Source organism: Amphiura filiformis, chromosome 20 (genome assembly GCF_039555335.1).
Source record: "Amphiura filiformis chromosome 20, Afil_fr2py, whole genome shotgun sequence".
Lineage (NCBI taxonomy): Eukaryota > Metazoa > Echinodermata > Ophiuroidea > Amphilepidida > Amphiuridae > Amphiura > Amphiura filiformis.
In genome coordinates this window covers 51,767,025-51,794,469 of record NC_092647.1, presented here as the reverse complement: position 1 = coordinate 51,794,469, position 27,445 = coordinate 51,767,025, and the positions used below count along the sequence as shown (strand labels likewise).

Here is a 27,445-nt window from a genome sequence, read left to right as displayed (position 1 = left end):
GACAGGTGAATTGATCAGCACCAGCAAACTATCACTTTCATATAATGTGCCATATTATCATCTCATAAATATTTACCCATATCAAATATTTTCGTAACATACATGTAGTAGTATGCAAGTTACATTTGTAATAAACCATACATTTTATAATAATCTAGATCTATATACAAACAATTGTATACACATTGTGTTTTATTACAATATACAAGAGTACAATGCTGTTTAGTTTTGTTGCAACCATTCTCTTAAGAGTTGATGCTACACTGGAGCCCCCCCTTGGCTCATGCCACTGACTTAGGACTCTGCCCTGTTTGCAAGTCATTCACAGACAAGAAATAGTATAGTACAATTTAAATTTTTCCCACTTGAGGGCAACACAACAACTTTTTTTTACTTAATGTGGTGGAGCATTGGAATGGCATGGATATAACCACATTCTTGCATACATGAACATTAACCCTAACAGAACTAGGACTCACTAAAGCTCACTATTGAAACCGCTCTGCGTGCACGGATTCCACGGGACTTGATGACGCAATCAGACCAAGTCATATATACCCAGGGAATCGTTGGCTGGGCCAACGTCACCTGTGTAGCTACATCATGTACATGCTGGGGATCTTCTGCGTGGCATGCGAGGGGTCCGAGGTTCGAATCCCGGGGGTGCCAAGTGACTTTCTTCTTCATCTTCTCTCCTTTTTCGTTCCTTCTTTCCCTTCCGATAGCCAAAAAACCTCGGGTAGGGTTAGGGTTAATGACCATGCATATTTTCCCTATATGCCTTCTTAACCCTAACAGAACTAGGACTCACTAAAGCTCACTATTGAAACCGCTCTGCGTGCACGGATTCCACGGGACTTGATGACGCAATCAGACCAAGTCATATATACCCAGGGAATCTTGGCGGGCCAACGTCACCTGTGTAGCTACATGCTGGGGATCTTCTGCGTGGCATGCGAGGGGTCCGAGGTTCGAATCCCGGGGTGCCAAGTGACTTTCTTCTTCATCTTCTCTCCTTTTCGTTCCTTCTTTCCCTTCCGATAGCCAAAAAACCTCGGGTAGGGTTAGGGTTAACGTTTCTTTAATGCCATTGATCTCAAAATAATCAGGGTTGTAGCCAATCACGGTGGTCGGCACAAAAATGATTAATTGTCCTCAAAACAGCTGTCAAATGCCAGTACTGTCAAGTAATCTGCATACTGATTCAATTTTCTCTTAATTTTAGCCAGCACTAAAATTTGGCTAGCTACAACCCTGCACTCAATGTGACTTAACACTCTTTTACAACTTTTCTAAGCATCCTGAAGCATGCATGTACTTTATTCAATGTGGCTCACTGATATAATGTATAATACTTTGACGGTGCATAAAATACTCTTAAGATTTGTCACAACATACACAACCAAAGTGAGCTTCTTTAATTAATGTACAGGCTGACACTATTTAGGATATGACATATATATATATATTACATATACCAGTACACTAACATTTATGATATAATAATAACAATTACATCAGTGATGTACCATAAGTCTTTGGCTACCATATAATAGCAACAACATAATGTTATGACTACTGTGTACTGTAATATATTATTTATAGTACTTTTGAGTGGAAGTACACTTTAATAGGCCAAAAATATGTTTGTCTATCAAATCTGCACACTTATGTGAAACCAATCTAGTGCATAGCCCTATACTCTGGCTCTTTTTTACAGGCTTTTTTTTATTGATCAGAAAAAAAAAGCCAAAAACAAGAAATAATAATGACCACATTTTCCCCATAGCTTATTTTACTAAAAATTTTGTTTAACCATAGCACATACAGTGTAGCTATTTTGCAAAAAGTTCGAGAGACAAACCATTCATTTTTGGCCTTCATGTACTTTACAATTTCTTTATCTACACTTGTATAGTACATATACACAGACTCTCTATATATATTCATGTTCATAAGCTAACACCTATGGTCTTGTATAATAATACATTTGTTATGTATCAAAGTATCGGAGTACAAATAAAGGGTTAATAAATACCCCCCCCCCTAAAATTACAAAACATTTCTTTGCATAACATGATTTTTTTCATGTTTTCTGGATTTGAAAAATTTAAAAACCTGTGAATAAAGGGATTGTTTCCTCTTCTCAAAATCTTTTTGTTTTGGTCAAAAATAACACATTTTTCAAAAATGATGCTTTAAAAAAACGTGCACTTTTCAACATCCTATACATGTAATGTACAAAACATTCTTGATATCAATGTTATGATATCAATGTTACCTTTCTGTCTCTGATCCCTTTCACCTTTGTCACCTTTCTGTCACCCATGCAACCATCATGTAGTGCAAAATAATGATTTGTTGAAGCTAATTTTGGGTAATTTTGATATAAATGAGGTTTTCATTGAAGTTTTTAATCAGCAGTTGTTTCAAAATGATAAAACCACTAGGAAGGAGAAATTACTTTGGGAGATAGCAAAATGATTCGTCTATTCACAGCTTTTTGAATTTTTCAAATTAAAAAAATGTACATCAAATTATGCAAAGAAATGATTTGTTATTTTAGGGGGGAGGTTTGAACCCTGTAATTAACTACAGTAATTTGTATGACTATAATTTGGTTCACCTCAAGTTCGGTAGTGACGTCAATGCTTTTTCGCGGTTGCGCCACAAGCGTGCCAACAAACCCTCTCTGTACGCATGCATGTACACTCAGCGCGTTTAACTTTACGCGTGTGATTCGATACTGAGGCGAGCAAAATACGCACAATACTACCAAACTTGAGATGAACCAAATTATATGCATGTATTGCTTGATTTTCTTGTTTTGTGATTTTAATTCTTGTGTACAAATATTATGTGATATCACTTGCCTATTCAAGTTTGGTTTGGACATTGGTCAGGGAACCGGCATGGACTTAATGAACTTTATAAATTTGATGATAATTGTGTTTTTTAAAAAAAGGAAAAAAAAAGCCAAAACAACAAAGCTACCAAATAAAGTCTACAATGTGTTAGAAACCCCATTAAAACAACAGCATAACCATGGAAGAAAGAGATTTCCTATGGCATAACCAACAGGGGCCCAGGTACTGACTGTCCATCGCAACCTGTCGGTAGATGCATTTTGCCCATGTCACCAAAAGATTTCTCTGATGATGGTATGGGAAGATGTTTTGTTGACATAGTCACATAAAAAGACTCTTGATGTAAAAGTGCCTACAATTCCTGTAAATCTCTGAAAGTTCAGCATACAAGTGCTACTCAAGTTTCGTACTTTACACATATAGGTGACCAGAAAAATGTGAAAAAAGAGTAAAAAACACCAGTTTTCTAGAAGAAGGCTTGTTTACTTGTTTTTGAACATCTAGGTGGTGCATGTGTTTAGGGTCATTTTAGTGTACCTAAACTACATTTTCTGATTTGCATCAGGACCATCACCCAAACATGACTATATGAAAATGATAAAATGATATCATAGCAAATGATAAAAAATGTGTAACAAGGCGTGTATTTTATCAACAACCTGTGATACTTTTAAGATAAAATTCTGCCATGGTGCCTCTCATATACAATTTTAGGGGTAAAATTTGTTCAGAAACCATGCAAAATTCCTGTTTAAGGGTATTTTTTTACTCAGAAGGGTGAATCTAGTTTAGGGATGTTTTGAAAATCTCTGGTTGCGCATGTTGTACACTATGAAACTTGAGTGCCTCCCCCACACCCTGGAGTAAGCATTTCTGATATCAAGAAAGTAATATTCTTCTTATGTGTTAGAAACCAGTTGAATTTGATTTGGAGGCAACATTTTTTCCCAAATTTTTTGTATATTTGCAATTTTGTGCCTCCTGGTCTTGTAAGCTGGCTATACCACTGCATAAAAATTTTGCAAACTTCCATGACTCCGTGGGAACCCTAAAGTTTTTTTTTATTTTCTTCCGTGGTCCGGGTACGCGCTGGTGAATTGCGATCGCGTAGAAGTGACAAGGTCGCCTACTACGCCCCGCCCGAAGACCAATGGGTCAGCCGGCTTGTTGTCAAGTGCATTGATCAGCCAATCAGCGTGATTGTTTATTGCTTTTGCGTTTAAGCGATACGCACAGGCACGACCACGGAAGTTTAAAAAAAAAAACTTTACTGATTTTAGAAGGCCTAACTGATCTGTTCACAATGGTTTATTCCAGTTGAAATCCTTACACCCCCAATGGAAGAATAATCTCCTACAGTGGATGTATATTTCAAATGGAGTCACCCATTCAGGTACCCCATTTGAAATTCATACTCCTTGTGTGGAAGATAAAGATCATGTGTTCCATAAGGGGTGTATGGATTTCAACTGAGAAAGCCCAAGCACATAATAATTACACACAAGTCTTACCCGCGCATCTCATTAAGGTTTACTTTTTGCCACCAACAAGCATAAGCAGGAAGAGGAAAAGGTTGACAATATCAAGGTAGAGATTAAGTGCAGCAAAGATGTACTCCTCTGGACTAATGGTATACTTGTGAGATCCACCTAGCATCAACTGAGTATCAAATACAATGTACTACAGAAAAGAACAAGCATGCAATAAACAACAACATTTTAATCAGCATACTAATAATAGACGACAATGACAATTATTTTACTTTAGTTTTCATGATGGCATGTGAAAAGCGTTATTGTGATGGTACATGAAAAGCGAAAGAGTTATGGAACTGCAATTAAAAGGCTGCCAGCATTATATTGAAATAAAGTGATGAGGGCAAACAGTTATTTTATGTGTCAATAAAACAAAACCATAATGAATGATTAAAAGAGAATAAGTGTGCATGGTGATGAAACACTTCCAACAAACACTTTTGCCCTTAAATGTACATAAAGACAAACCTATAGTGGAAATTTCGTTTGAATGAACACAGCTGCCAACAAAGTGATGATCGTCCGCTGGCGTGTAAATGCGTGTGTGTGATGCAGAAGTGAATTGAATAAAGCCTACTCACTTGTGATTGGTATTTTCATTAAGTATCCAAGGTCGTGCGTTTACATTGTATTTTGAAATACTCACAGATACGATCGCAGTCTGTGTACAGCTGTTGGCACCTGTGTTCATTCACATGAAATTTCTACTATTGTCTATTATTCATCAAATTTGATAGCCTTGGTCCGCGTTTTCTCTGGATCACATAATACAATCCACTTCTCAAACATCACCGCTTCCGGGAAATGTCATCTATAAGTTCCGCAAGAATAGCAGTGGACTACATCACTTGTGATCATGCCATAGATGGCAAAAGCTAACGTAGTGAGTATGCTTCTTTTTTGGATTTATCAAGCAAAATTGTTTGAATTCTCGGTATTCACAATACAATGCACCTCCAGTGGTTGCTGGGGAGAGGCCAAAATATGCAGTGCATCATCGGAGAAAGATGACATCTGAAGCCCGCGTAATACAACTACAAAACAGGAATATGTGTCATTTTGTGTTTAAATGTCAATATGTGATGCGATCAAGCAAAATCAGTCGGAACTCGGAAATATTGATTTTGAGATATAGCCCAACAAAGGATATATTTCCTTTTGTATCCTATTGTTTTGGAAGCGCTTTAATTGCTCATATCTTTGGAACTGGTTGTTCAATTTCAATGGGGGTTTCTGCAAAATCCAGCTTCGTAAATCCTTTTTACTATCCTATAAGAAACTGAAAATTTATTATTGCTGAGTTCCGACTGATTTTGCTTGATCGCATCACATATAATGATATTACACGCAAATGCACACTAAAACAACAATTTGGAAAGATAGTACCGTATTCGTTCCAATAAGCGCCCATGCCCCAATAAGCGCCCATGCCCCAATAAGCGCCCACCCAGGGTATTTTCAATTTGCTAAAGGGTACCATTAATGTTGAAGTGACGGATAGACGTCGATACAGTGAAATAGCTGGGGGATTAGAAGTCCTGTGTAAACATGCAATATATTTTCTGCATCAGAAAAGCTACTGGAACGTCTCAGGACCCTTTTATAACGTATGTAAATTTGTCTCTAATAAACGCCTGTTAGGAAAAAATTGGGTAAACCATGTAAAAAATAAGCGCCCACCCATAATGACTTTGTTAAGCGCCCTGGGCGCTTATTGGAATTAATACGGTAGATCCATTTTCTATCTATTGATCACACAGAATCCTTCATGGTGTTGTTTTTAACATTATTGATATCACACTTGTGTGAAAATCGGATGGTGGCTAGAACGGTGATGGAGATTACAAATTGAACCAGCAAGAGTAACCACTGCCAGCGATATTGTGAATACCTGGAATTATTTAACCCTACAAAATGCATTTATCTACGGCCTACAAGCATGAGTATATACAAGAACAACTGCACAATGTCAACATAGAGATTGAGGGCCGCAAAGATGTATTCTTCTGGTGACAAGGAATACTTATGGCTTCCTCCCAGCATCATTTGGGTATCAAAGACGAGGTACTGTATGAAAAAAATGAATGCAAACATGGTTGAACAAATTCATCAGAATTGGTTGAATAAAAAACTCAGTAAACAAAGTTTGTAGTACCTGCTCAGAATATGCACTTCCTTGTGTACATGGATCAGTTACTATAAACTTTGTTTACTGTGAATGCAAAAATAGTAAACAGCACTTATTTTTAAATGAAAGCAGTTGTTAGACCAGGCTTGTTACTTCACTTGACCTTTAATAGCACTTGTGAGTTTTTTCAAATGAGACAAATTTTCACATTTTAGCACAATCATTTGAAAATGTAACCTACCTGCTTCTTTTTTACAGACCATTCCTATAATTGGCACTGGTGTGGTCTTTGCACTTTGCAGGAGGTGGGGGTAGGGGGGGGGGGGGTAGGGGTATGAACCTCCTGAAATAGTTAGTTTGCTAACTCAACCCCTAAAAGAACATTTCAACCCCCCCTAAAACCACCCCAAACGAATATTTTAACTCCCTAACCCCCCTAGCGTAAAATTGAAAACTGGCCTAGTAAACACAAAATTTCACCTTAATTTTGGGCCAACATAGTGTACAATTGAAAAATTGTTTGCGCTTCACACACAATTATCACAGTACTACAGGACCAAAATGTTACCCACCAGGAAATATTTGTCTTTGCCCCCCTTGGACAACTGACCCTGATAGGCCACTGAACATGTATAATACTTGGACCCCACCAAAAGGATATTTACAAACAATACACTGATTGGCACCTTCCTGACACTGATGGAGCATATACATTAATATCATATGCATACTATATCACAAGAAGGGTATTATGTGATTATTTTGTTATTTTTATAAACATGCGATGCTCACTTCCTTTATAGTATGTAAAATAATGTGATATCGATGTTCACCACATCAAAAAAAGAAAAAGCGCAGTGATTTATATATAGTGGGCTACGCACAGGCACAAAGCCTAGACATTGATCTACAAGCCTCAGCACTTTACAGGTTGTCACCGACTACTATATGGCCCCACATTATTCCATAAACCATTTAACAACAATTCAAGGACTTTGCTGCTACAAGAGCGCACACCCTAGACAACGAACCAATTAGCAGTAAGTTCCTTGTCCAGGGGAATTTCAAGCTAACTCAATTTTTCCATGAGAGCGTACTAGGCACCGCCAGAGTTAGAACCAGCAACCTCTCGCACCATAGTCAAATAACTTATCAATTGAGCTAACTTGACTTTAACAGCAAGAAGGTGCCATGCAATTTATAGGAATGGTCTACAGAATACAAGCTTGAATTAATATTTTTGTAGCTAAATAAAATCTTAAGGATTCATCAAAAGTTTGGGGTTTAGGTAAATCTATGGAGTAATTATTGTATTTAATTGTTAACTAAAGGTTTACAACGCGCCATCTGGATGCACCCTAGGGAGCTCCCCCTGGGGTAGTGAGTCACCTATAACATGACTTTGGATTCAACATTGAACTAATACTGTGTTTATACACTCAAGATAGCAACAACCAATCAGAGCAAATTTTAGAAAAATGCGAAGCATGCATTGATGTATAATACACAGGTGCGCACTCCATATACTACGCACAGTGCTTTCGTATGCATTCATTTTTCTTGCAGGTTGATGCGTTTCTATTTACTTGCATTTCCCAACATTTTTTACCATGTTTAATAACAATTTTGGGTGCAACTTTTTGGGATTTGGCACGGCAATGGCTATGTAACAAAAAGATATACAAGGCATGAATTTTAAGTTCATCATTCATATACCTAAGAAAGCGAGGGGAAATGACAGCATTCTATCGGTATGCAAGGATTTTTGTATAAATTATGCAAATTAGATCCTTTATTTTACGTATTTTTCACTGAAAAACATATGGGCACAGAGCAGAGCTGGATATCCTTCCCCCATCAAGTAGTATCCCCATAGGTCTTACAGATCCCCAGTTACCATTACCAAAACATACAGGCACAGAGCAGAGCTGGATATCCTTCCCCCATCAAGTAGTATCCCCATAGGTCTTACGGATCCCCAGTTACCATTGCCAAAACATACAGGCACAGAGCAGAGCTGGATATCCTTCCCCCCATCAAGTAGTATCCCCATAGGTCTTACGGATCCCCAGTTACCATTGCCAAAACATACAGGCACAGAGCAGAGCTGGATATCCTTCCCCCATCAAGTAGTATCCCCATAGGTCTTACGGATCCCCAGTTACCATTGCCAAAACATACAGGCATAGAGCAGAGCTGGATATCCTTCCCCCCATCAAGTAGTATCCCCATAGGTCTTACGGATCCCCTTTTACCAAAACAGAAATGGCAAGTGCATGGAATGGTGTGGGATTGGCAGATCTTTGAATGTCCCTTTAAAATGTATAGACGAATCCAACGAGCCAAGTCATGGTCAGGATTTGGTCGGCCATTATTGGGTCCCCGCAGCACCAAACTGGTGTTGTGACTGCCCAATTGGGTGGATTAAAGCCGCTTAAAATTTGATGTTGATTCTTTTGTGTTGTAAAGTGTCATCATTCTTTTGTCTACGTGTAACACGGGTTATAGAATGCAGTTTAAAATACGCTCCAAGGCCACACCATTTCACATTTTAGGTGAGATGGAGCAGATGGGGACCCAGCTTTGGCTGCCATTGAGGTGTAGGAATGCGTGAAATTGGATTCGTCTATACTTATTTCATGGAGTTTATACGAGAGGATGAGAATTACATAAGGTGCATTGCAAGGGGAACAAGCAGTGTTAGTATTTCCGCCAAAAAACAAAAGCTGAATTTATACTAAATCGCTTTTGCAGAAAAGCGATTCTCACGCTTGCTCAGTGTTTACTTCTGTTTTCAGAGCTTCAAGCCGATCAATCGATACAGATTGTTGCAACAAAACAATGTCGCTTCAACTCACAAATGATGTCGCTTGGCACGTGAATGCATCAACCAATCATTTCCTATCAAATGAATCTAATATTTTGCTTTATTATATTTCTTGATCATTAGCTTTCGGAGATGAATTAATTCTAAGCAATTATTATTGACAGCAATTAATTAATTCTACAAAATTTATTTTGTAGCCTTTTAAATATTTTAATTGTTGTCTGCAATCACTATTGTCACGATTAGTATAAATGCCTAAGCGGCAATCGATGCATAGAAAAAATTCGGCGATAGTCCATCGCTTTCCAAAAGCAGTGCATCACAATCGCTCAGCGATCGAGTATAAATTTAGCTTTAAGACCAAAAAGTGTATTGGTGTACATAAGAAAACTCTGACCATACAGCATGATACGCCATATTAAAGACCCATTCAGTGATTTGCTCATCAGGAGGATCGTAAAAATCATCAAAATTCAAATTTTGGCACCTTTGTTAGTGTCATAGATGTGCTAACATAGCCTGCTAGTGGTTGTCCCTGAAAGACATGTTACATACATCTGTAATTTCTAAGTAGAAAGGTTAGCTACGTATTTCAATGTGTTTCATTTTTTGTCAAAAATGCTGTTTACTTGCTTTTTGCAAAAAAACATAATTTTAATTTGTTCACACTTTCGCTGGAATCACTGAATGGGACTTTTATATTGCACAACAGGAAACTAAATACTTGTTAGGAAGGAATGTATGATCTATTAAATGATTAAGGGGGTACTACATCCCTGCCCAATTATGTGCCTATTTTTGCATTTTTCTCAAAAATTATATAGAGCATTGATGGCAAGTAAGATATGTATATTATAGGGGCAAGGACTACAACTAATGCACTGGAAATTTTTATTTCAGCACAGACAAAAGTTGTGGAGTTAGAGTCAAAAATGAGGGAAACCCAATATTTGATCAATAAATCAATAACTACTTGCCTTGAGTTCATTTTTGAGAAAAATGCAAAAATAGGCAAAAAATTGGCCAGGGGTGTAGTACCCCCTTAACAAGCCCACTATTAAGCAACAATGAGAGGTATGCTCTTAATTTCTTCACTAACGGGTGGCAAGCAAAAATGGTAGAATAAACATTCTCACTTTTAAATTCCCTGATCTACTTACAACTGAAAATATAATGGCTCCGAGTGATGCATACACAATGTTCAATATCTACAAAAAAGTAAAAAACACAATATTGTTATTAGATAAAGTAATGCACTTTTCACTTGTAGCCACATAATTAGAGGAGAACCAGGGTTAGGCCACCATCTTGATACAGGCATGGAGCAAAAATTGGGGATATTTGTTTTCCCTAGGAAAGCGCTCAAGACAATCGTTGTCATGCAAACATGACATGGATGGGCACATTTGAGAGACACACTTGATGCAACCTGCACACAATACTAAGATGCTTCAGATGAGATGCAGAATTGTTTTCGTTCGATTCAGCGCACCGTTGGCAAGGACTTGGATACAGGGTCAGAATTTCGGTGTGAATCGATTCTTGTAAACAGATTTGCGTGAATCAAAGTTGATTCCCGCAAACGTTTGTAATTTACACAGAAGTTGATTTGTGAGAATGAAATGATTCCCGCAAATTTATTCTGCAAGAATCAAGATTGATTCTCGCACTGTGAAACAAAATTCTGACCCTGCGGATACCCCCAATTTTCTCCCAATAGCTGATGGCGCTATTGTACACGGTGGTACATTGTATAGGGAGTCCGGGTTCTCCTCTCTAATTCTGTGCTTGTAGCATTCACAAAGGATTAACTGAAAGGACAGACAAGTCCAGTACTTCATTAATTAGTGTGTTGATTCACTTATCGCAATAATAAAAACCTTCAAAATCCTTTTAAAACCAAATCGGTATCAAAAATACATTTCTGATGTAACTCCGGAATATTCTCTGTACCCTAGGGTAGGGTTATGGTAAAGATTTATAGTTTCATTTGCATTTAATTAGCTTCAACAGTCCTACATCAACCTGAATTTACACACCAGTCACCAAGTGAGGCGGGACATATATTTTTGACCAATCAGTTTCCAAAGCAGCAAGATACCCTCTATCAATCATCAAAATCAAATGCTTTTCACTAATCAGTGAATGAGAACAAATCCAGCATAAGCTTATAGCCTTTTTGCAACAGTAAATCATGATTGTTCATTGTTTGTCTTCCTTTAGGGATCTGGAATGAAGCGTTTGACAGTATTTTTTGTGGGACATGAGAGCACATCAGACATATCAAATTGTAATACTGAAGAATGTCTTTCTGATATCAAATAATTTTCATTTTTGAAATTCACGATATAATACAAATTTTATGACAAATTATTGAAATTTGATATTTTTCACATTTTTGATATATAACAGTCCTCGAAGTAAATTTGATAAATCTAATGATATATTCTTAAAGTGTATGTAGCTGGGAGGAAAAGCCGACGATCAATTGAAAATTTTGACCTTTCATATTGAAGATATGGATTTTTTCCCCAAAAGACCTAATTTTTTTGGTGTTTTGGGAAAAAATCCATATCTTCAATACTGAAAGGTCACAATTTTCAATTGATCGTCGGCTTTTCATCCCATCTACATACACTTCAAGTATAAATCACAGATTTATAAAGTTTACTTCGAGTACTGAAAAATGTCAAAAATATCAATTTTAATCATTTGCCATAAAATGTGTATTACATTGCAATTTCAAAAATCAAAATTATTTGATATCAGGGCATTCTTCGTATTCAGAATGCAATTCAATATGTCTAATGTGCTCTAATGTCCCATAATAAATACTGTCCAAACGTTCATACCCCATCCCTTAAAAATTTTGGGCTTGCATATTTATTTCTGATCCTCGCATAAATTAATTCTACCTCACATTGTCTTACACTTTACTAGGGTGAAGCTATAGGCTGCCTTCTTTCTTTATTCACAACATCCAAGAAACTTCATCATATGAAGATCAGTTAAAACATTTTCTGTTTGACTGGTCTTGATATGATAAAATTTCTTGATGATATGGATAAACTACTGATGAATTTATTTCTTTGAAACATAAATTGGCTGCAAGAATCAGTGAGAGAGTAACCACCCAATCACAACTAATTGAGATGACCTGTGTACCAATTGTAACACAGGTAGGGCAGTTGTAAAAGATCTTAATTGAGTGTCTGGGGTTCAATTAGTCCGACGTGTAGGACCTTTTTTTCTTATTTACCAGACAATATTCACCTCAGACTATGACCACTATCTCCTATCTATGGCGCAAGAAAGACTAATCGCGAAAGTCCAGTGACCGCGCTGCCCGATTTTTTTCGGGCGGCGCGGTCACTGGACTTTCGCGGTCAATCTTTCTTGAGCAATCAGAGCCTGAGCAGTGATAGTTGGTAACTGAGAAAAAAACCAGGTCCTATTCGTCGGACTAGGTTCAATCCCTGCAGTCCTGAATTTCTCAATTTATTATATGTCAGTTTGACTGAGCTTTATAAACCACATTTTTTTCTTCTAGTATCTGCCTTCTTTGTGTGCTGCCTAATGTAGAGTAAAATAGGGTTTCAGGTTGATAGTCTGATGGGTCATCAGTCCCAAACCCCAATAACTTGGGTTCCTTACCCTAACCTAAATCTTAAGATAACTCTAACTCTAATTCAAACTCCGTCGACCCACACCCTATCCCTAACATTAACCCTAATACTAACTTTATCCACATCCCTGACTCTTATCCTAAACTAAATTGCCCTAAACCATGTCCCTATGGACTACAATGGGCTGTTCCCAAAATAGTGTAACTCTGAAAGCTGCCCTATTTACACTATTTAGAGCCCATGCTTGATATTCCAATATGGCAGATTCCCCATAGCATTATGCTCTATGAAGAGTCTAGACTCTACTAACATGTTTCTTCAAATACTTACGTCGTTTTGGAAAATGAGAGCAAATATTCCAAATATGATAAGTCCGATTAATAAGACAAACAATATTCCAGACAGCATGGTGAAATCAATCTGGAAAGACATAAAAAGACAAACCATTTATAACATATAATTGTAATTGTGCCAGAAGGAAGGAATTCAGAGTTTCCAAAAGTTTAAGGGGGTACTACACCCCTGTGGTAAATTTGTGACTATTTTTGCATTTTTCTCAAAAAATAAAAATACACTGGTAACAAAAGTTACGTATATTATTGGGGCAAGGAATCTAATTACTACACTGAAATTTCAGTGACTCAAGACAAGCGGTTCAGTATATATGATCGGAAATGAGGTACATCCTAGCGGTACCTTATTTCTTATCATAAATAACGAACCGCTTGTCTTGGGTCACTGAAATTCCAGTGTAGTAATTGATTCCTTGCCCCTATAATATACATAACTTTTGTTACCACTGTGTTATTAGTTTTTGAGAAAATGCAAAAATAGACACAAATTTATCGAGGGGTGTAGTACCCTTAACTGATTTTCAACACAATAAATTCAACTAACCTTGAATTTTCGATGTGTGACACACATCTTCAACAGAAGAAGTCCTATGATGTTGTGTTATACTTTTGTTGACTGCTGGCAACTTTTGGTCGAATGAGAGCATTGTACAAGGATGGCAATTTAGTTCTGGTGATTTTTTTCTTGATTTGAAAGGCCTCCTTCACTAAATAGGGGTACTTTGGCCAGAACTAAATCGCGATCAAGGACTGGAATTGCCATCCTCATACATGTACAAGGTTGAATTCATTATTTTGGAGGAAGCGGCTAAACATTGCCATTTTATTCTGTAGTTTTATTGCTGATATCAACAGAGCATGGTTGTTTGATGGCAAGTAAAAACTTAACGCTTTAGACCAAAATGTTCAACCAATATCATGCAGCAACAGTACAGTTCACCTCCCTATTTTCACAGTTACATGTATAAATAAAATCTCAACAAGTGTATGTTATTACAGATTTACTGAATTTTTATAGTGCTCCCAACAGTTTTTTTTCACAGAAGTATAGATAAATAAAATCACATGATCTATGCAAAAGAAACAAATCAATTGTATCTACTTACCTTAGTTTGAAATGCAAAGATTGTTAGAGCAATCACCATTATCTGTAATAAAAATTCACACATCTCATGAATAAATTAAGAAACAATATTTTTTTTAATCCACAACATATGTCACATACATGTTATTTATCAATCAATCAATAAATCAAACCGCACATATAGGCAGACAAGTTGGTTCACAATAGACCTTTTCAAATCAAGATCGGAAAACCGCAGTATTTATAGCTAGGGGTCAAATTGGTGCACAATGAATCAAGCGGAATCACATACCCTTTTGAGTGAAAATACAACATATTTAGCCATAATCAACATAAGTCATCACAGAGAAATATTTTCTAAAGGTATTGAACTAACACTTCCACTATTTGGCACTTCACAATGTGACAGTAAAAGAAAGAAAAATGCAAATGTTTGTCGTCTGCAGCACATTTGATTTGGTCTTCGCAATATAAATATTAATCTCTTACACAAGCCATACCCAACGCTTGACCGTGTCTTTCACACAGATTTATGTTCAGACGTAATAGTTGCGCTTGCATTAGCGTCAATGACCCGGAATTGTAAACGGGGTCATCCATAACAAACTTTGGAAAACTTCAATTTGAAAAGGTCTATTGTCTTGGTTTATCCATGACTCATTGATTCTGGTTGCAATGGTTATATGTACATAGACTAGGCCTATACGGAGCTTACCGCTTGGTGAATGCTACTAGCAGTCCTCTGCAAATGGCACTCACCAAATGGCACACTGCTCAGCAGCATTGGCAGGACTCTGCATCCATTGTTGTCACCTTTTGCTCATTAGTCAAAACCATGACCCGTACCAAACAGGGCTGTCAACTTTTTGGATTGCTTGGCGTGAGACAGAGGCGGACCGGGATTTGCCGACTCCAACGTTCATTTTGTACCATGATTATTTGAGCCACGGCGCCGAGAATGTGAAAAGCGGGGTGGGGGGGGGGGGGTAGGAGCAACAAATTATTCATGACGATGCGTGAGATTTTACTCATTTTCCAGCTTTTGCGTGAGATTTATTACCCAAGCGTGAGATTATACTACCTTGGCGTGATACCGTGAGAAAGTGACCCAATGTGTGAGACTCACGGCCAATGCGTGAGAGTTGACAGCCCTGGTACCAAATGTCTCAATTTGTGATTGATGTATCAGCAAATTGCTGCTTGCCGCTGGTCGCCACTGGTGTTGCTGGCATGATTGCGCACTGGTGTACCATAAAGATTCGCCTAATGGCGCTACATGTATGGGCTCCCTTGACATAAGCGGAATTTTAGGCACAATCTAAAAGTATTCTCCCGTAAAATTCCCAACAGCAAATAAGGACACAGAACTTTAATTCTTGTTTGAATTTTAGAGAAGTGAGCACTCTATTTGGACATGAAATTTATCCCATGGCAAAGGAGCCCAAGTGCACCACTAACTTAACGCCCCCTAGCTGCTTTTCGGTGAGGGGGAAGGAAAGAAGGAAGGAAGAAAGAAAGAAGACGAAGAGAAAACTTTTTTTCTTGGGTGCAGTTTTGAACCACCGACCCCTTGGGTGCCAGACACGTGCACGGGCCTACGGGGGTGTAGCTTGCCCGGCCAAGCTTTCCGGGACCATATGACTGTTCGCACGATGACGCAATTGCGTCATGTGGGATACCTGCTCGTGCATATGCTTTGTGAAGTGTGGCTTTGTGATGTTTAGTACGGGCTAAGGGATTACGGTATATAAACATCATCCGAGCACAATGAAACCAGCATTATATAACAGTATTTAAAAGATATCTTACCCCTGTTATACCTGCTGCAATGAGTACAGCATTGGTGTTATAAGTCAGGCAGACAATTCCAAGTAATACCCCTTCACATACAGTCTGAAAACAACAACAAAACAACATATAATAAATGAAGAATAGTCATGAATCACTTTGTTTGGACAGCTTACAAATGTATACATTTTTTTTTTAAATTTCAGCATAAGGCAACCAAAAAAATCTGTTCTAAGGGTCTGACCAACATACCCCAGAATTTACGCTTTGGAGAACTTTTTTTGTAGCTCAAATCATGTGAAATCAACCGTTTTGGACCAAAATTGATTAATATTGGCTGAACATTTTTAGAAAATATATTTGCAAAAAATCTTTTTTTTTTCCAGATATTGGTGATTTTTAAAGGTAATTTTAGCCTCCAGAAAAAATAAAAACCTCTAGTTGAAAGATCTGTCTGCCCATAGAACAGGAATTTTTTTTTGTCGCCTACATGTAAGCAGCATATTTCCATTCTCCCACCTACTAGTATTTTAATACCTTTGCAGTCATTCTCGACTTCCCCATCATTATACCGACACCTCAGAGGCAATTAATTTGCCTGGGTTTTTGTTAGTAATATTCAAGGCATTGTTATTGCATTCTTCCCTTCCAATTTATCTTAATTACAGAAAACCTTTTGCACTGTGTGTTTTAAGGCAAGGGGTTTGTATTTTGGAGTAAGTCAAGGATTTAGGCTTGTATAGGGCTGGGGGTACTAAAATAAATTTTAAAAGGTAAGTAATGCCTAGATTTCAAAAAAGGCTCCATGCAGCCCGGAGTTTCTTGATAGGCAAGTTGAAGGCAGAAGGTATGCAGGCTTGTAATCAGAATGACATAGAAAGAGGAGGTTCGCCCATCAGTAGCCTCCTACTCAGAATTCTAGACTAGTTGGCTGGATTAATTTTAAAATGATTGTTACCATGGTTGCTGTTAGTCAGAAAAGTTGGTATAATTGCAGAATCTAGCCCCCCTGCAAAACAACTAAACAACAAGACAAAAGCTTAGGTTGGAGAGAGTTAGGGTTAGAGTAGAATATATTCTACAATTACACCAGAAATTCTGACTAGCAGACCTGGAATAAAACAAAAGACCTGCTATTCAGAAAGCCTGCTACTTTTGACCAGCAGGTGTTTTGGCAGGCTTTCTGAGTAGCAGGTCTAGCAGGTTTGCTATATAATTCTGAGTAGCGTTGTGCACCCAGAAAGAGATTGGTAGGTAAATGTTCATGCCTGTATTATACAGACCAGAGTGCCCATCTCTCTTTTGAAGTGACTTGGAGCCAAGACTCGAAATAAGCAGGCACCCAGGAGCCATTTACCAATGGTCATAACATTTTGGCTCCTGGTCCACACCAAAATCAAGTGAACCAGGCTGTAGAGTTAAACCAGTTTTTGTATTTAATGTGTACAATTAAAATCTAAATGACTCCTAGCTCTTTAAAAATGGCTCCTGGTTCACTAGATAATCACAGGACCAGGAGCCACCTTTTTCAAATGCGTGGCTCCTGGTCCAGATCTGCTTGTTTCGAGGCTTGCTTGGAGCCAGACTCCTCTATGAATAATGTTGTTGTTGGTGTTCGTCACTCCTCCCTCACATCAAGTCTGTTTACCTAAGCCAGTGCCTATTTATACACCTCGACTGGTGGACAGAGACAAAAGAGAAGTGCCCCCTTATTAAGAGAGGGGGACAGAGAAATAATGATGTATTTACATTTGTATACTCACAAATATAAGAAGGGCTATAAGGTTGACAGGAAATTTCCGCCTCAAATTTCCACCACATGACAGAGCAATGATGATTACAAAAGTGATGGCACTGCAGATTGAATAAAGAAGAAGGTACTAATGAAATTTATGACAAAAAGAAAAAGGTATACAGGTGGGTGACCCTGATTGACATTCTGATCCCCCCCCTCCCCCCCCCCCCCCCCAACTCACACACACCCTCTGCCCCATGGAAATGCATATCTTGATATTGGGTGAAAGCTCATATTTTTCCAGTGACATTTTAAGCTCAAAATCTAGTGACATTTTAAGCTCAAAAGATGTTTAATTGCATGGAATGAACAACAACATGGTAGTTAAGTACTAAACCACCCTAGAAGCCATGTACAAGGTGTCCCATAAAAAGGTTACATGCAGAAAATGAACTGCATTTTGTGATGGTACAACAAAACAATGTCACTTTTTCAGATATTATTTATTCACTCTTCTTGTAACTGTTTGCTAACTTTCAATTCTGTGTCTTAAAAACAAATTAACTTGTGAGCGCAAGATGACAGTGGTGTCAAGAGTGGCTAACCATCAAAATATCGCACAACAAAAGTTGAACATAAGCATGACTTTGTTTTCAGATTTTTTCTTTATTACTTTTTATGTTTCTCTAATTTTTCATTGTTGAACTTATTGCACAAAAGAAACATATTGAAATATTAAATATATTGCACACTGAAAATAAATCAGTTTAGAGCTTCTGGACTCTTGGTGGTAACAAATTACGGAAGATGGTCATTAGAGAAGAACACACTTTTGGTGAAAGCAGTTCTGCATGCTGTATCTCCTGTCATCAACATAGTGAAATGAATAACAATCTTTTGCATTTAGGCTTTGCTTGGATTTTGTTGACTTGAAGTTTTATTCTTTGTTTATCTGAATAAACCACTGCATCTGCCATGCTATGGCTGGGCCTACTCAAGTGCCACGCCAAATGCACGGTGGTGTAATGAACCTCGTGTTGCATTATGTCACGTAAAGAGCTTGTTCAGGTATGCCTTGAATGCGGGCTAAGTACGTAGGTTGTAAACTTGACATTCACAGGGATACTAGTAGATGGTACATAGATTATGTCAGGAAAAGGATAGTTGTATTTGTTAACATTAACTTAGATTATTGTCAAAAATCTAACCTTTTTGGGGGGAACACCCGGTACTATTCTATATGGGTCACTGTGATAACCAGTTGTTGTATATGTGCTATTGTATAGTGAGGATACACCTATTTGGGGAGGTAAAATTAGTCTAATTTTTACATTTTAATATATTTAAATGTACCATACATTGTAAGTAGTACCATTAAGGCAGCACTTTATTTCAGTGTCCCTGTAAAAAAATACTAAAATACTTACAACATAGTCCAGAAGACCCAAGTGTTGTACAACAAATAATCTTGTACGTGGTCTGGCCTGTAAGAATGAGAAAGTGTGTCAGTAAGTTAGCATTAAGTTCAACTACTACTTAAAGGGGTGACCTGATCAACAGCCTTATGACCCATTTTTCTTCATTAAAACTGGTATCAGAAGAAAGCTCAATTTTTTCTCATTACCCCAGTAAAATTTGACGTCCACCACATATGGTTTTACACAAAATACATCAACACACTGACAAACTTACGAGAAATTGAAGCCACAAATGATTGCCACTGTAATGACCAGCTGCACTGAAAGGATGGCATACACTTTTCTGATAAACCCTGCATAAAAGAGAAAAAGAATAACACAAAAATATTAAAGGCTTCGTTAGTGATTTTCACTAAATACTGTGGAATAATTCTGGTATACATGTACCCTGCGCACAAGTACAGGGTGTCCCAAAAGTAACTTAACATTGTGAATTGGCCATAACTTGCGTTGTGTTAATAGTGTTGTTACAAAAATTGCACAGTATGTAGATAATTCTTTTAGAAATGTTATGATACCAAACATGCCTATGTGGTCATGACCCTTTGGTATGAAATTAACGGATATCTACCGTCCCGTAAAACCCACTTTTATAAACGCAAAAGAATTCTCGTCATTTGAGACGTGATAACACGATATATAACGTGTTATCGCTTTTCAAATCTGTTTTGTTTAATTTTGCTATGTTTGTTTAATTGTTTGTTTGTTTTCAATGCGTACTCTTCATTTTCTGTTTTATCTGGATTTTATATTGAAACTGCTTAAGTTTTTTTCTGAGGATTTGATGAACAGTTGTACGCGGTACGTTGTTTTCCATTGAAAGTCGACGTACTGATCGTCTTGGGTTTTTCGCCACCACTCTTCATATGACATCAATGTTTGTAGCCGATCTTCCTGTTCTTCCACGTTCTGCCCGAGGTAGATTATGAACAGATCCAGTTGATAGGAATTCCTGCACTATTTGCTGGATTGTATTTCGGCTGGGTGCATAATTTACATTAAAATGTTCCCTAAACTTTGCTTGAGTGAGTTTGTCTCACCAAAAAAACGTGAATCCGTTGATCTAAAGGAAATTCATCTTCACTTCAACTGTTTTAAAGTAAAGTTTAATATTGTCAATATATCCTAATTATAATCTAAAACAGCAGTCACGCTTACTCTAGGCCATGTTATCCATGAATGTTCATACCTAAATGTAGCGTGTGCAGTGAGTGAACCAACTCTATTGTTGAGGGAAGCACATCATTCATGTGCTTGAACATTCATAAGAACAAACCCACAAAAGCTTGCTTTTGTGGGTTTGATACACACATATGTACAGTCGCACAGTAAGGTCAAGGAGGCTGTTTTTGGTATCAAAATAATTCTAAAAGATCAATCTATGTGCATATGTTCTCCATTTTGGTATGAAGTAGGAAATATTTGAGACAGGGCAAATTCACAATGTTAAGTTACTTTTGGGACACGCTGTATAACCATAACACTAACCCTAACCCTAAAAAATAGGGTGCGCAGGGTAACCCACAATTGTATTGAAAACACAGGGTGTGCCGGGTAAACCAGAATTATAGTTATACCAATATGTGTCTAACTGCAATAACCAAATGATTAACAATTATAGGCCGATTAGATCACAACATACATATATCATGTCTTATATTATAGGCCGATTAGATCACAACATACATGTATATATCATGTCTTAGGCCAGACAAAAAAATTGTTTGATTGTCCATAGACCCCTTCCAAGGGTAGGGTCGGTAGGTCAGATTTTTTAAAAGGTGATGAACATGTTTCCCTAATTAGCTTAAAACAAAATAAATAGCCCATAGGTGTGAGTTGGGATATTTCTCTACTGTATACCACCATGATACCACTTAACTTTAGGATGTCAAACATTTTGCGGAAAAACACTTTTTCTGGAATTTCCAAAATAAAGATTGGTATTCTTTTACAGGAAAATCCCCAAAAACCTTTTTTCAGATTTGTCAGATTAGGGTCGGTCGGATGAGGACAATCAAACAACTTTCTTTTTGCCTTACTGCATTATAGCCTGCTTTGAAAATGTAAATTGCTATCCTCGGGCTACATGATACCATATGCCATGCTAAATTTGACAGTCTTGTCCCAGGATAAGGAAAAAACAAAAAGAAAAAACAAAACAAAATGGCAGTAATAAAATTATGGATGTACTTTTTTTATATTCTATGTTCATTTTGATTTTGAATCTTGTCTAGTTTATTTCACATTTGCCATTTGGCTGCACATCTAAGCTTGTTATAAAAAGAATTTTATGCAGTGATTTTTAGGGCGTTCTGTAAGGGTGAGACTTCACATGTATTCACAGGTAATTTTGTGTCTGCAATTGTGTATAAAAGAAAACATGCAAAATTGTCAATTTCTCCAAACATTTCCAGATGTTGAAACCTAACTATATATTATTCAGGTCTTCGTATTGTGGATTCTATCCGAGTATGGGGATCATTGCAGCCTGCAGTTTGCTGGGTTATACATTTAACCAGCAGCCAATATAAGTCATCCATATTCGCACAAACACACTATGTACACAGTTAGTTCCTTCTCAAAAAGGTTAAGTAATGAGTGGGGTGGATCGTATATGTGTGTACACATTGTGCATTGAGTCATGTATAGTTCCACCTGAATTTTAGCTGAAATGTTTAGAATTGGGGCACTGGGATTATTCAGTCAAGTGTAGCATCTATTTCTGGAACATTTCTTGATCATTCCATCTCTAAATAATCTCCCTCTTCATTGATCTACAAGAATTTGAAGCTGATTAGCCAAAAACATTGCCACATTTGACCATCAAATATGGTAAGTCAAATTCTGAGCATCAATTTAAAAAAAACCTGTCATGTTCTGGAAATTTTGTAAAAGATTGGTATATATGGACTGGAGATTGTTCGAATGAAATAGATGCAGATTCAAAAGTTAAGAAACCTTCCGCTCTACTGCAAAGATTATATGACATACTATTAAATGCCACATTTAAAGAGTGACTCATTTTTTCACCCTTGAATACCATAATTACTAGCTGGTCACAAACTGCTATCTACTGAAGACAGCATACCCGATATCAGCTATATTTAAACACAAATCACTTTCAGAAATCTCTAGATCAGTGTTTTGGCTGCCAAGTGCCAAAAGACATCACCCACTTAACCATGAATTCAAAAACAGCCAGGTGCAAAAATTGACAACACAAATAAATAAATGAAGAGATAAAGGCCTTTTTGTTGGCGGTAGCTTTTTCTTTGAAATTTAAAGTCAGGAATACTGGTATTTTGAATCATTGATCCATGAAGCTCAGGGCAAAAGAGGATTATCATCAGACATTCATCTGTCATTGAAAAAAAATATAAAAACAGGTAAAATCTGTTCCAACTGACCGGCGGGGAACCAAAGGATGGATCCAAAAGGATACAACAGTGTAGCAATTAGCAATGGATAAAATTAAAAACAGGGAAAATATGACACAACATCCATTAACTTTGTTTATATGTCTTATGTTACTCCCCCATTGGATGTTGTGTCATATTTTCCCTGTTTTTAATTGAAAAAAATCATATATTCACTACACCATGATCAAGGAAGACCACTGATGACCAGCAGTGCACGGAAGTTGCATTTCAATGGGTTTATGTAGTTTTGAATCTGCAACTCTTTTCATTAACATATGGCTGCCATGGCAACATTAATGGGGATATTTACACAAATATGGTATCAAAATGTATACAGAACATAATTTGGCTTAAACTTTTTGCTATTTTAGTTGGAAAATTTGAATGCCGATTTTGCGTTATTGTCTTCCACTAAGGCGATTAAAAAACCCAACAACAAACACACCTGTAGGGTCAGTCAGTCAGGGATTGTTTTTTTTTTTCTATAGAGGTTAAAATTACCTTAAAATTTCACCAATACATTTTTCAGAAACATATTTTCTAAAAATGTTCAGCCAAAATCAATCAATTTTGGCCCCCCCACAGCTGATTTTACATGATTTTAGCAAATTTAAAAAACAATTCTCCAAAATGCAACTTCTAGGTCAGCCTGGCCTGTAGAACAGAGTTATTTTTATCACCTAATGGAAGTAATTTTTTTATATCTTTATAAATACCGTAGTCACTATTGGTCAATATGGGATACACAAGCCTATTACACAGGATTATAGGGCCTACATTAAGAGGATGCTCATTGTACACAATCAATTACGGTTCAACAACATGGTGTACATTGTAGTTCAATGCTAACTACATGTATGTGCTTAGAATTAATCAACCAGCTATTTATATTTAACTTGACATTCTTACTACATGTATACTACAATATAAATTTGTATGGTCCAAATACCTACATGTATGTATGGATTTTTTGTTAGGGTATAGTTTCAGTTTCACTTCATTCAGCAATTCAAGCAGGACACATGAAAAGAAAGTTTTATACTTTGTTCATCTTATAATTGGCAGAAATTATTTGATTTTTGTTGAAGTCCCAACTTACACGCACAAAAATTCCCATAAGCGTGCCAGTCACATAATGCAATGCCCATACAATATATATGTGATCATATTTTTTTTTTGCCAAATAAGTTAAACAACTTATTTTGAGAGGGTGGTCCACTGATGTTTCAGGGTATCCTTATTTGGACCTTGCATATGTTTTTACACAAGTTATTTTGACAAAAAAAGCATTCCGAAAATTAAAGGAAACCCTACAAATTTTCATCACTTCATTTTCATACATGTAGGCATTGTAGGGGCCTACACACTACTAAAAATTGAAGACAAGTTGGTCTGTTTGGGATATAATGAAGCTTAATGAATACTCAGTGTACTATGAAAGCATTGTAAAGTTCATGCAGGTGCACTGTCTGAAATAATGCAAAAATGTTCAAGGGCTCAACTTTCAATTTGGTTGGGTGTGCACTCAGTGCTCTGTGCTAAAGTTTGAGTAGGTACTAAGAACCAATTTCCTGGCAAAAATTGGGTCTTTTTAAAAACTGAAGTTTCTACATGTTTTGGGGTCTTGTGAACTGGCTCAAATTATAGATTATAAAACTATAAAAAAAAATCCAAGTTTGGCTAAAAAGCTGCAATTTTGCAGTTTTCCTCACTTTGAGCTTATGGTATGTTGTTGTGCTTCATAGTCTAGATCTAAAATTCTTCAGCCCAAGTTTGTCACATTTTATAAAACTGGGGTAATTGTGGCCCCTTTTGCATTTTTACCATGTAATTCTTTAAGTATGAACTGGAGAAGTAAAATTTCTGCATGAGGGGATAGAGGCAATGGGTACCTATAAGATGTGAAAAATATAATTGGAAAATATATTACAATTTGCATAATAATTAACATATCATGTTTTAGGGGCACAATTACCCCAAGCGGGTAATTGTGGCCCCTGAACAAAATAAAGAATTTAAAGAGTATTGTGAATCCAGTTCTTCCTGATAACTATTAATAACATGTTTTATTAGTCATTGCAATTTAATTCTAGGCCATTTGAACTGGTTTATTTACCAGAAAAGGGCATTTTAAGGCATTTTGTAAAATACTTGTTATTAGGCTAATGAAACTTGATTCCCAGTTTCCTGTTACCCTACTCCGCTCAAAACAATTTGCTGGCCAAATATTTCATTATTTTGAATAAAATGTTGATTTCTAACAAACTTTAACATACACATAAATATTGTGGTTTTAAATATATCATAAATCTCTTTCTGTTGATTTTCAGGGATTTTCTTTGCAGTAGGAGCATGGCATATGGTTAATAATGAATTAATAATGAATACCTACTCAATTCTCTGTCCCGCACTTTTTGATCTGCTCTGATCTCATCCCGTAAAAAATATTGTGAAACTTTTGATAATAGTTGTACAATCACCTTCATGTGGTTTTAAACTACATCTGTAAACTACAAACTGTGATTTGGCCCATTTCACGGTTAGGCGCCACTTTTGGTGAAAAAAACTTGAAATTTTCAAAATGGATTAAATTTCATTTAATTGGGGTTTTCTTTTCCACATAAGACCAGATTTTCATAAAATTTCATTTCCCAGCTTAAATCTCTCTACTTCTTGAAGAAAATTATAATTTATTATCTCATGTTATGTAATTTTTAACAAATTTGATAAATATTGAGTAGTGAATATTTATACTTTTACTGTCCAATACATATATAATAGATATTTAAAATAAACAAGTATGTCATAGGCTCTCTTCTGACCAAATTTGGGCAAATTTTGTTGTGTAATGACAAATTTATGGCCACTTACATGTAATTTTTTGTGGTAAAAAAGGGAAATTGACATGAAAAGGTTTACTCAACAATTTTAATAATCAATGAATGACTCTGATATTTCACAGCTTTGATGGTCATAATATGGGTAATGTTCACAAATAATATCAGCCAGTTTGAAAACACAGGTCAAATTCAAGATTCTGATGTTTGTGCAATTTTGGATGTGACAGATGTCAATGTGAACGGAAACCACACATTGTAAAGCAGAGTATGTTTCAGAAAATAATGATTCAAAGAGTTTTCACACACTCAGTAAATTAAATGGGATATATTGAAACATATTAACCTGTGTTAGTGTTCATTTTAAAACATTGTTTACAATTTATAGAGGTGGATGTGACATTTTAATTGTGAACAGAATATTTCATTATTATAAACAGTTTGCTTGTCAAAATATAAGCTTTAAAGCATTTCTAACACATATATTTTGATAGATTCTATTGAATTGAGCAATGCTAAAATGTTTTTCCTGACCCTTTATATTTTTGCCAAGCAAAATGTTTATAATACTGAAATATTCCGTTCACAATTGGAAATGTCACATCCGCTTCTGTAAATTGTATACAAAACTGTCCCCTAAAAGACAACAACAAAGCCATGAAATAATCATATGTGACATGTATGAAATAATAAACCTATTTTAGAAAGTCATATATCATGTTGTTTAAGTATTTTGGCCTAAAAACTACTAATTTTGAGGATGTGACATGTGAACGGAAATTGAAGCTTTTTGAATCTCCTGTCACAATTAAAGAAGGCATGCTGAATTAAAAACTTATTGTGCCTTTTGATCCCCCACAAACCTGTAATGAAATAACTTCAAACTGGCATCCTAGTCCCATTCCTGTCTCAGTTCTTTGAAGAAACTATTTTGGATGTGACGGGTACCATGGATGTGACACATGTGAACGGAAACTTTGAAATGACATCTGCAAGCTAAGTTGATGAAGGAGTTTTCATTAAATGGTGTCATTAGATAGCTCATAGCAGGAGATTTTTAAAAATCAAGGAGAACAAATTCTGCCACTTATTTGTCAATAAATTATACTATTTGGAAAATTAATCGGATGTGACAAAATTGTGAACGGAATTTGTTGGCAAAAATTCAAAATATCGCTGTATCTACGTATTAAGAGCAACAAGTGTAATTTGTTCAACAAATAGTAACAAGACTCTGAACTTTACTAAAACACACTAGTTTGCCATTCATGTAAAGTATTAGTCGATCTATTCCACATTGAATAAGGTACATAGATGTGAACGGAAAATGTCACATCCGAATTCAGAAATTTAAATGGTTCTCATGCTAGTTTAACTGACAACTACTACTTTGTTCATGTATGGCTGTATAGTGCAACTTGTTCATTACATAAAAACAACAAAAGCAGCTGGTAGGCTCAACCTAGTAAAAAGTGGCAGCATTGGAAAATAAATGTCTGTTTTTAGGTTGCTAGTAAAATGTGGTTTTTGACCACTTCTGACCCCTTTGCGCCCTGAAAGATAAAAGCAGAAAGGCCGATTAAGCTAGTGGAGGTAGGCTATACAGAGACAATGAAAAATCACCAACAGTCAATTCTGTAACCCCATTATTTTTTACACACCAGGCCAGATACGTTGAAAATCAAAAAGTGGCGCCTAACCGTGAAATGGGCCATTTATCACATGTATACATGGGTAGTTATTGGTTTGCACCTGTAACAGATGC

The 27,445-nt window shown here is 36.6% G+C and overlaps 1 protein-coding gene across 2 annotated transcripts in view; it reads right to left on the bottom strand.

The window, feature by feature from the left end:
* Positions 1–2,574: 2,574 nt before the first annotated feature.
* The window catches only part of LOC140141968 (protein lifeguard 1-like), a 29,379-nt gene continuing 4,508 nt past the window's right edge, over positions 2,575–27,445 (bottom strand). Inside the window, exons 2-9 of one of the 2 annotated variants that reach the window (XM_072163859.1) lie at positions 19,636–19,714; positions 19,371–19,427; positions 17,972–18,062; positions 16,230–16,313; positions 14,443–14,484; positions 13,314–13,403; positions 10,518–10,565; positions 2,575–4,547 (exon numbers count right to left, since the gene is read on the bottom strand). In XM_072163859.1, coding sequence (XP_072019960.1) covers positions 4,398–4,547; positions 10,518–10,565; positions 13,314–13,403; positions 14,443–14,484; positions 16,230–16,313; positions 17,972–18,062; positions 19,371–19,427; positions 19,636–19,714 — 641 coding nt within the window. In that variant the 3' untranslated portion in view covers positions 2,575–4,397. Of the gene's footprint in view, positions 4,548–5,505; positions 6,470–10,517; positions 10,566–13,313; positions 13,404–14,442; positions 14,485–16,229; positions 16,314–17,971; positions 18,063–19,370; positions 19,428–19,635; positions 19,715–27,445 lie in introns of those variants that run through there. The other variant, XM_072163860.1, reaches the window with a different exon arrangement.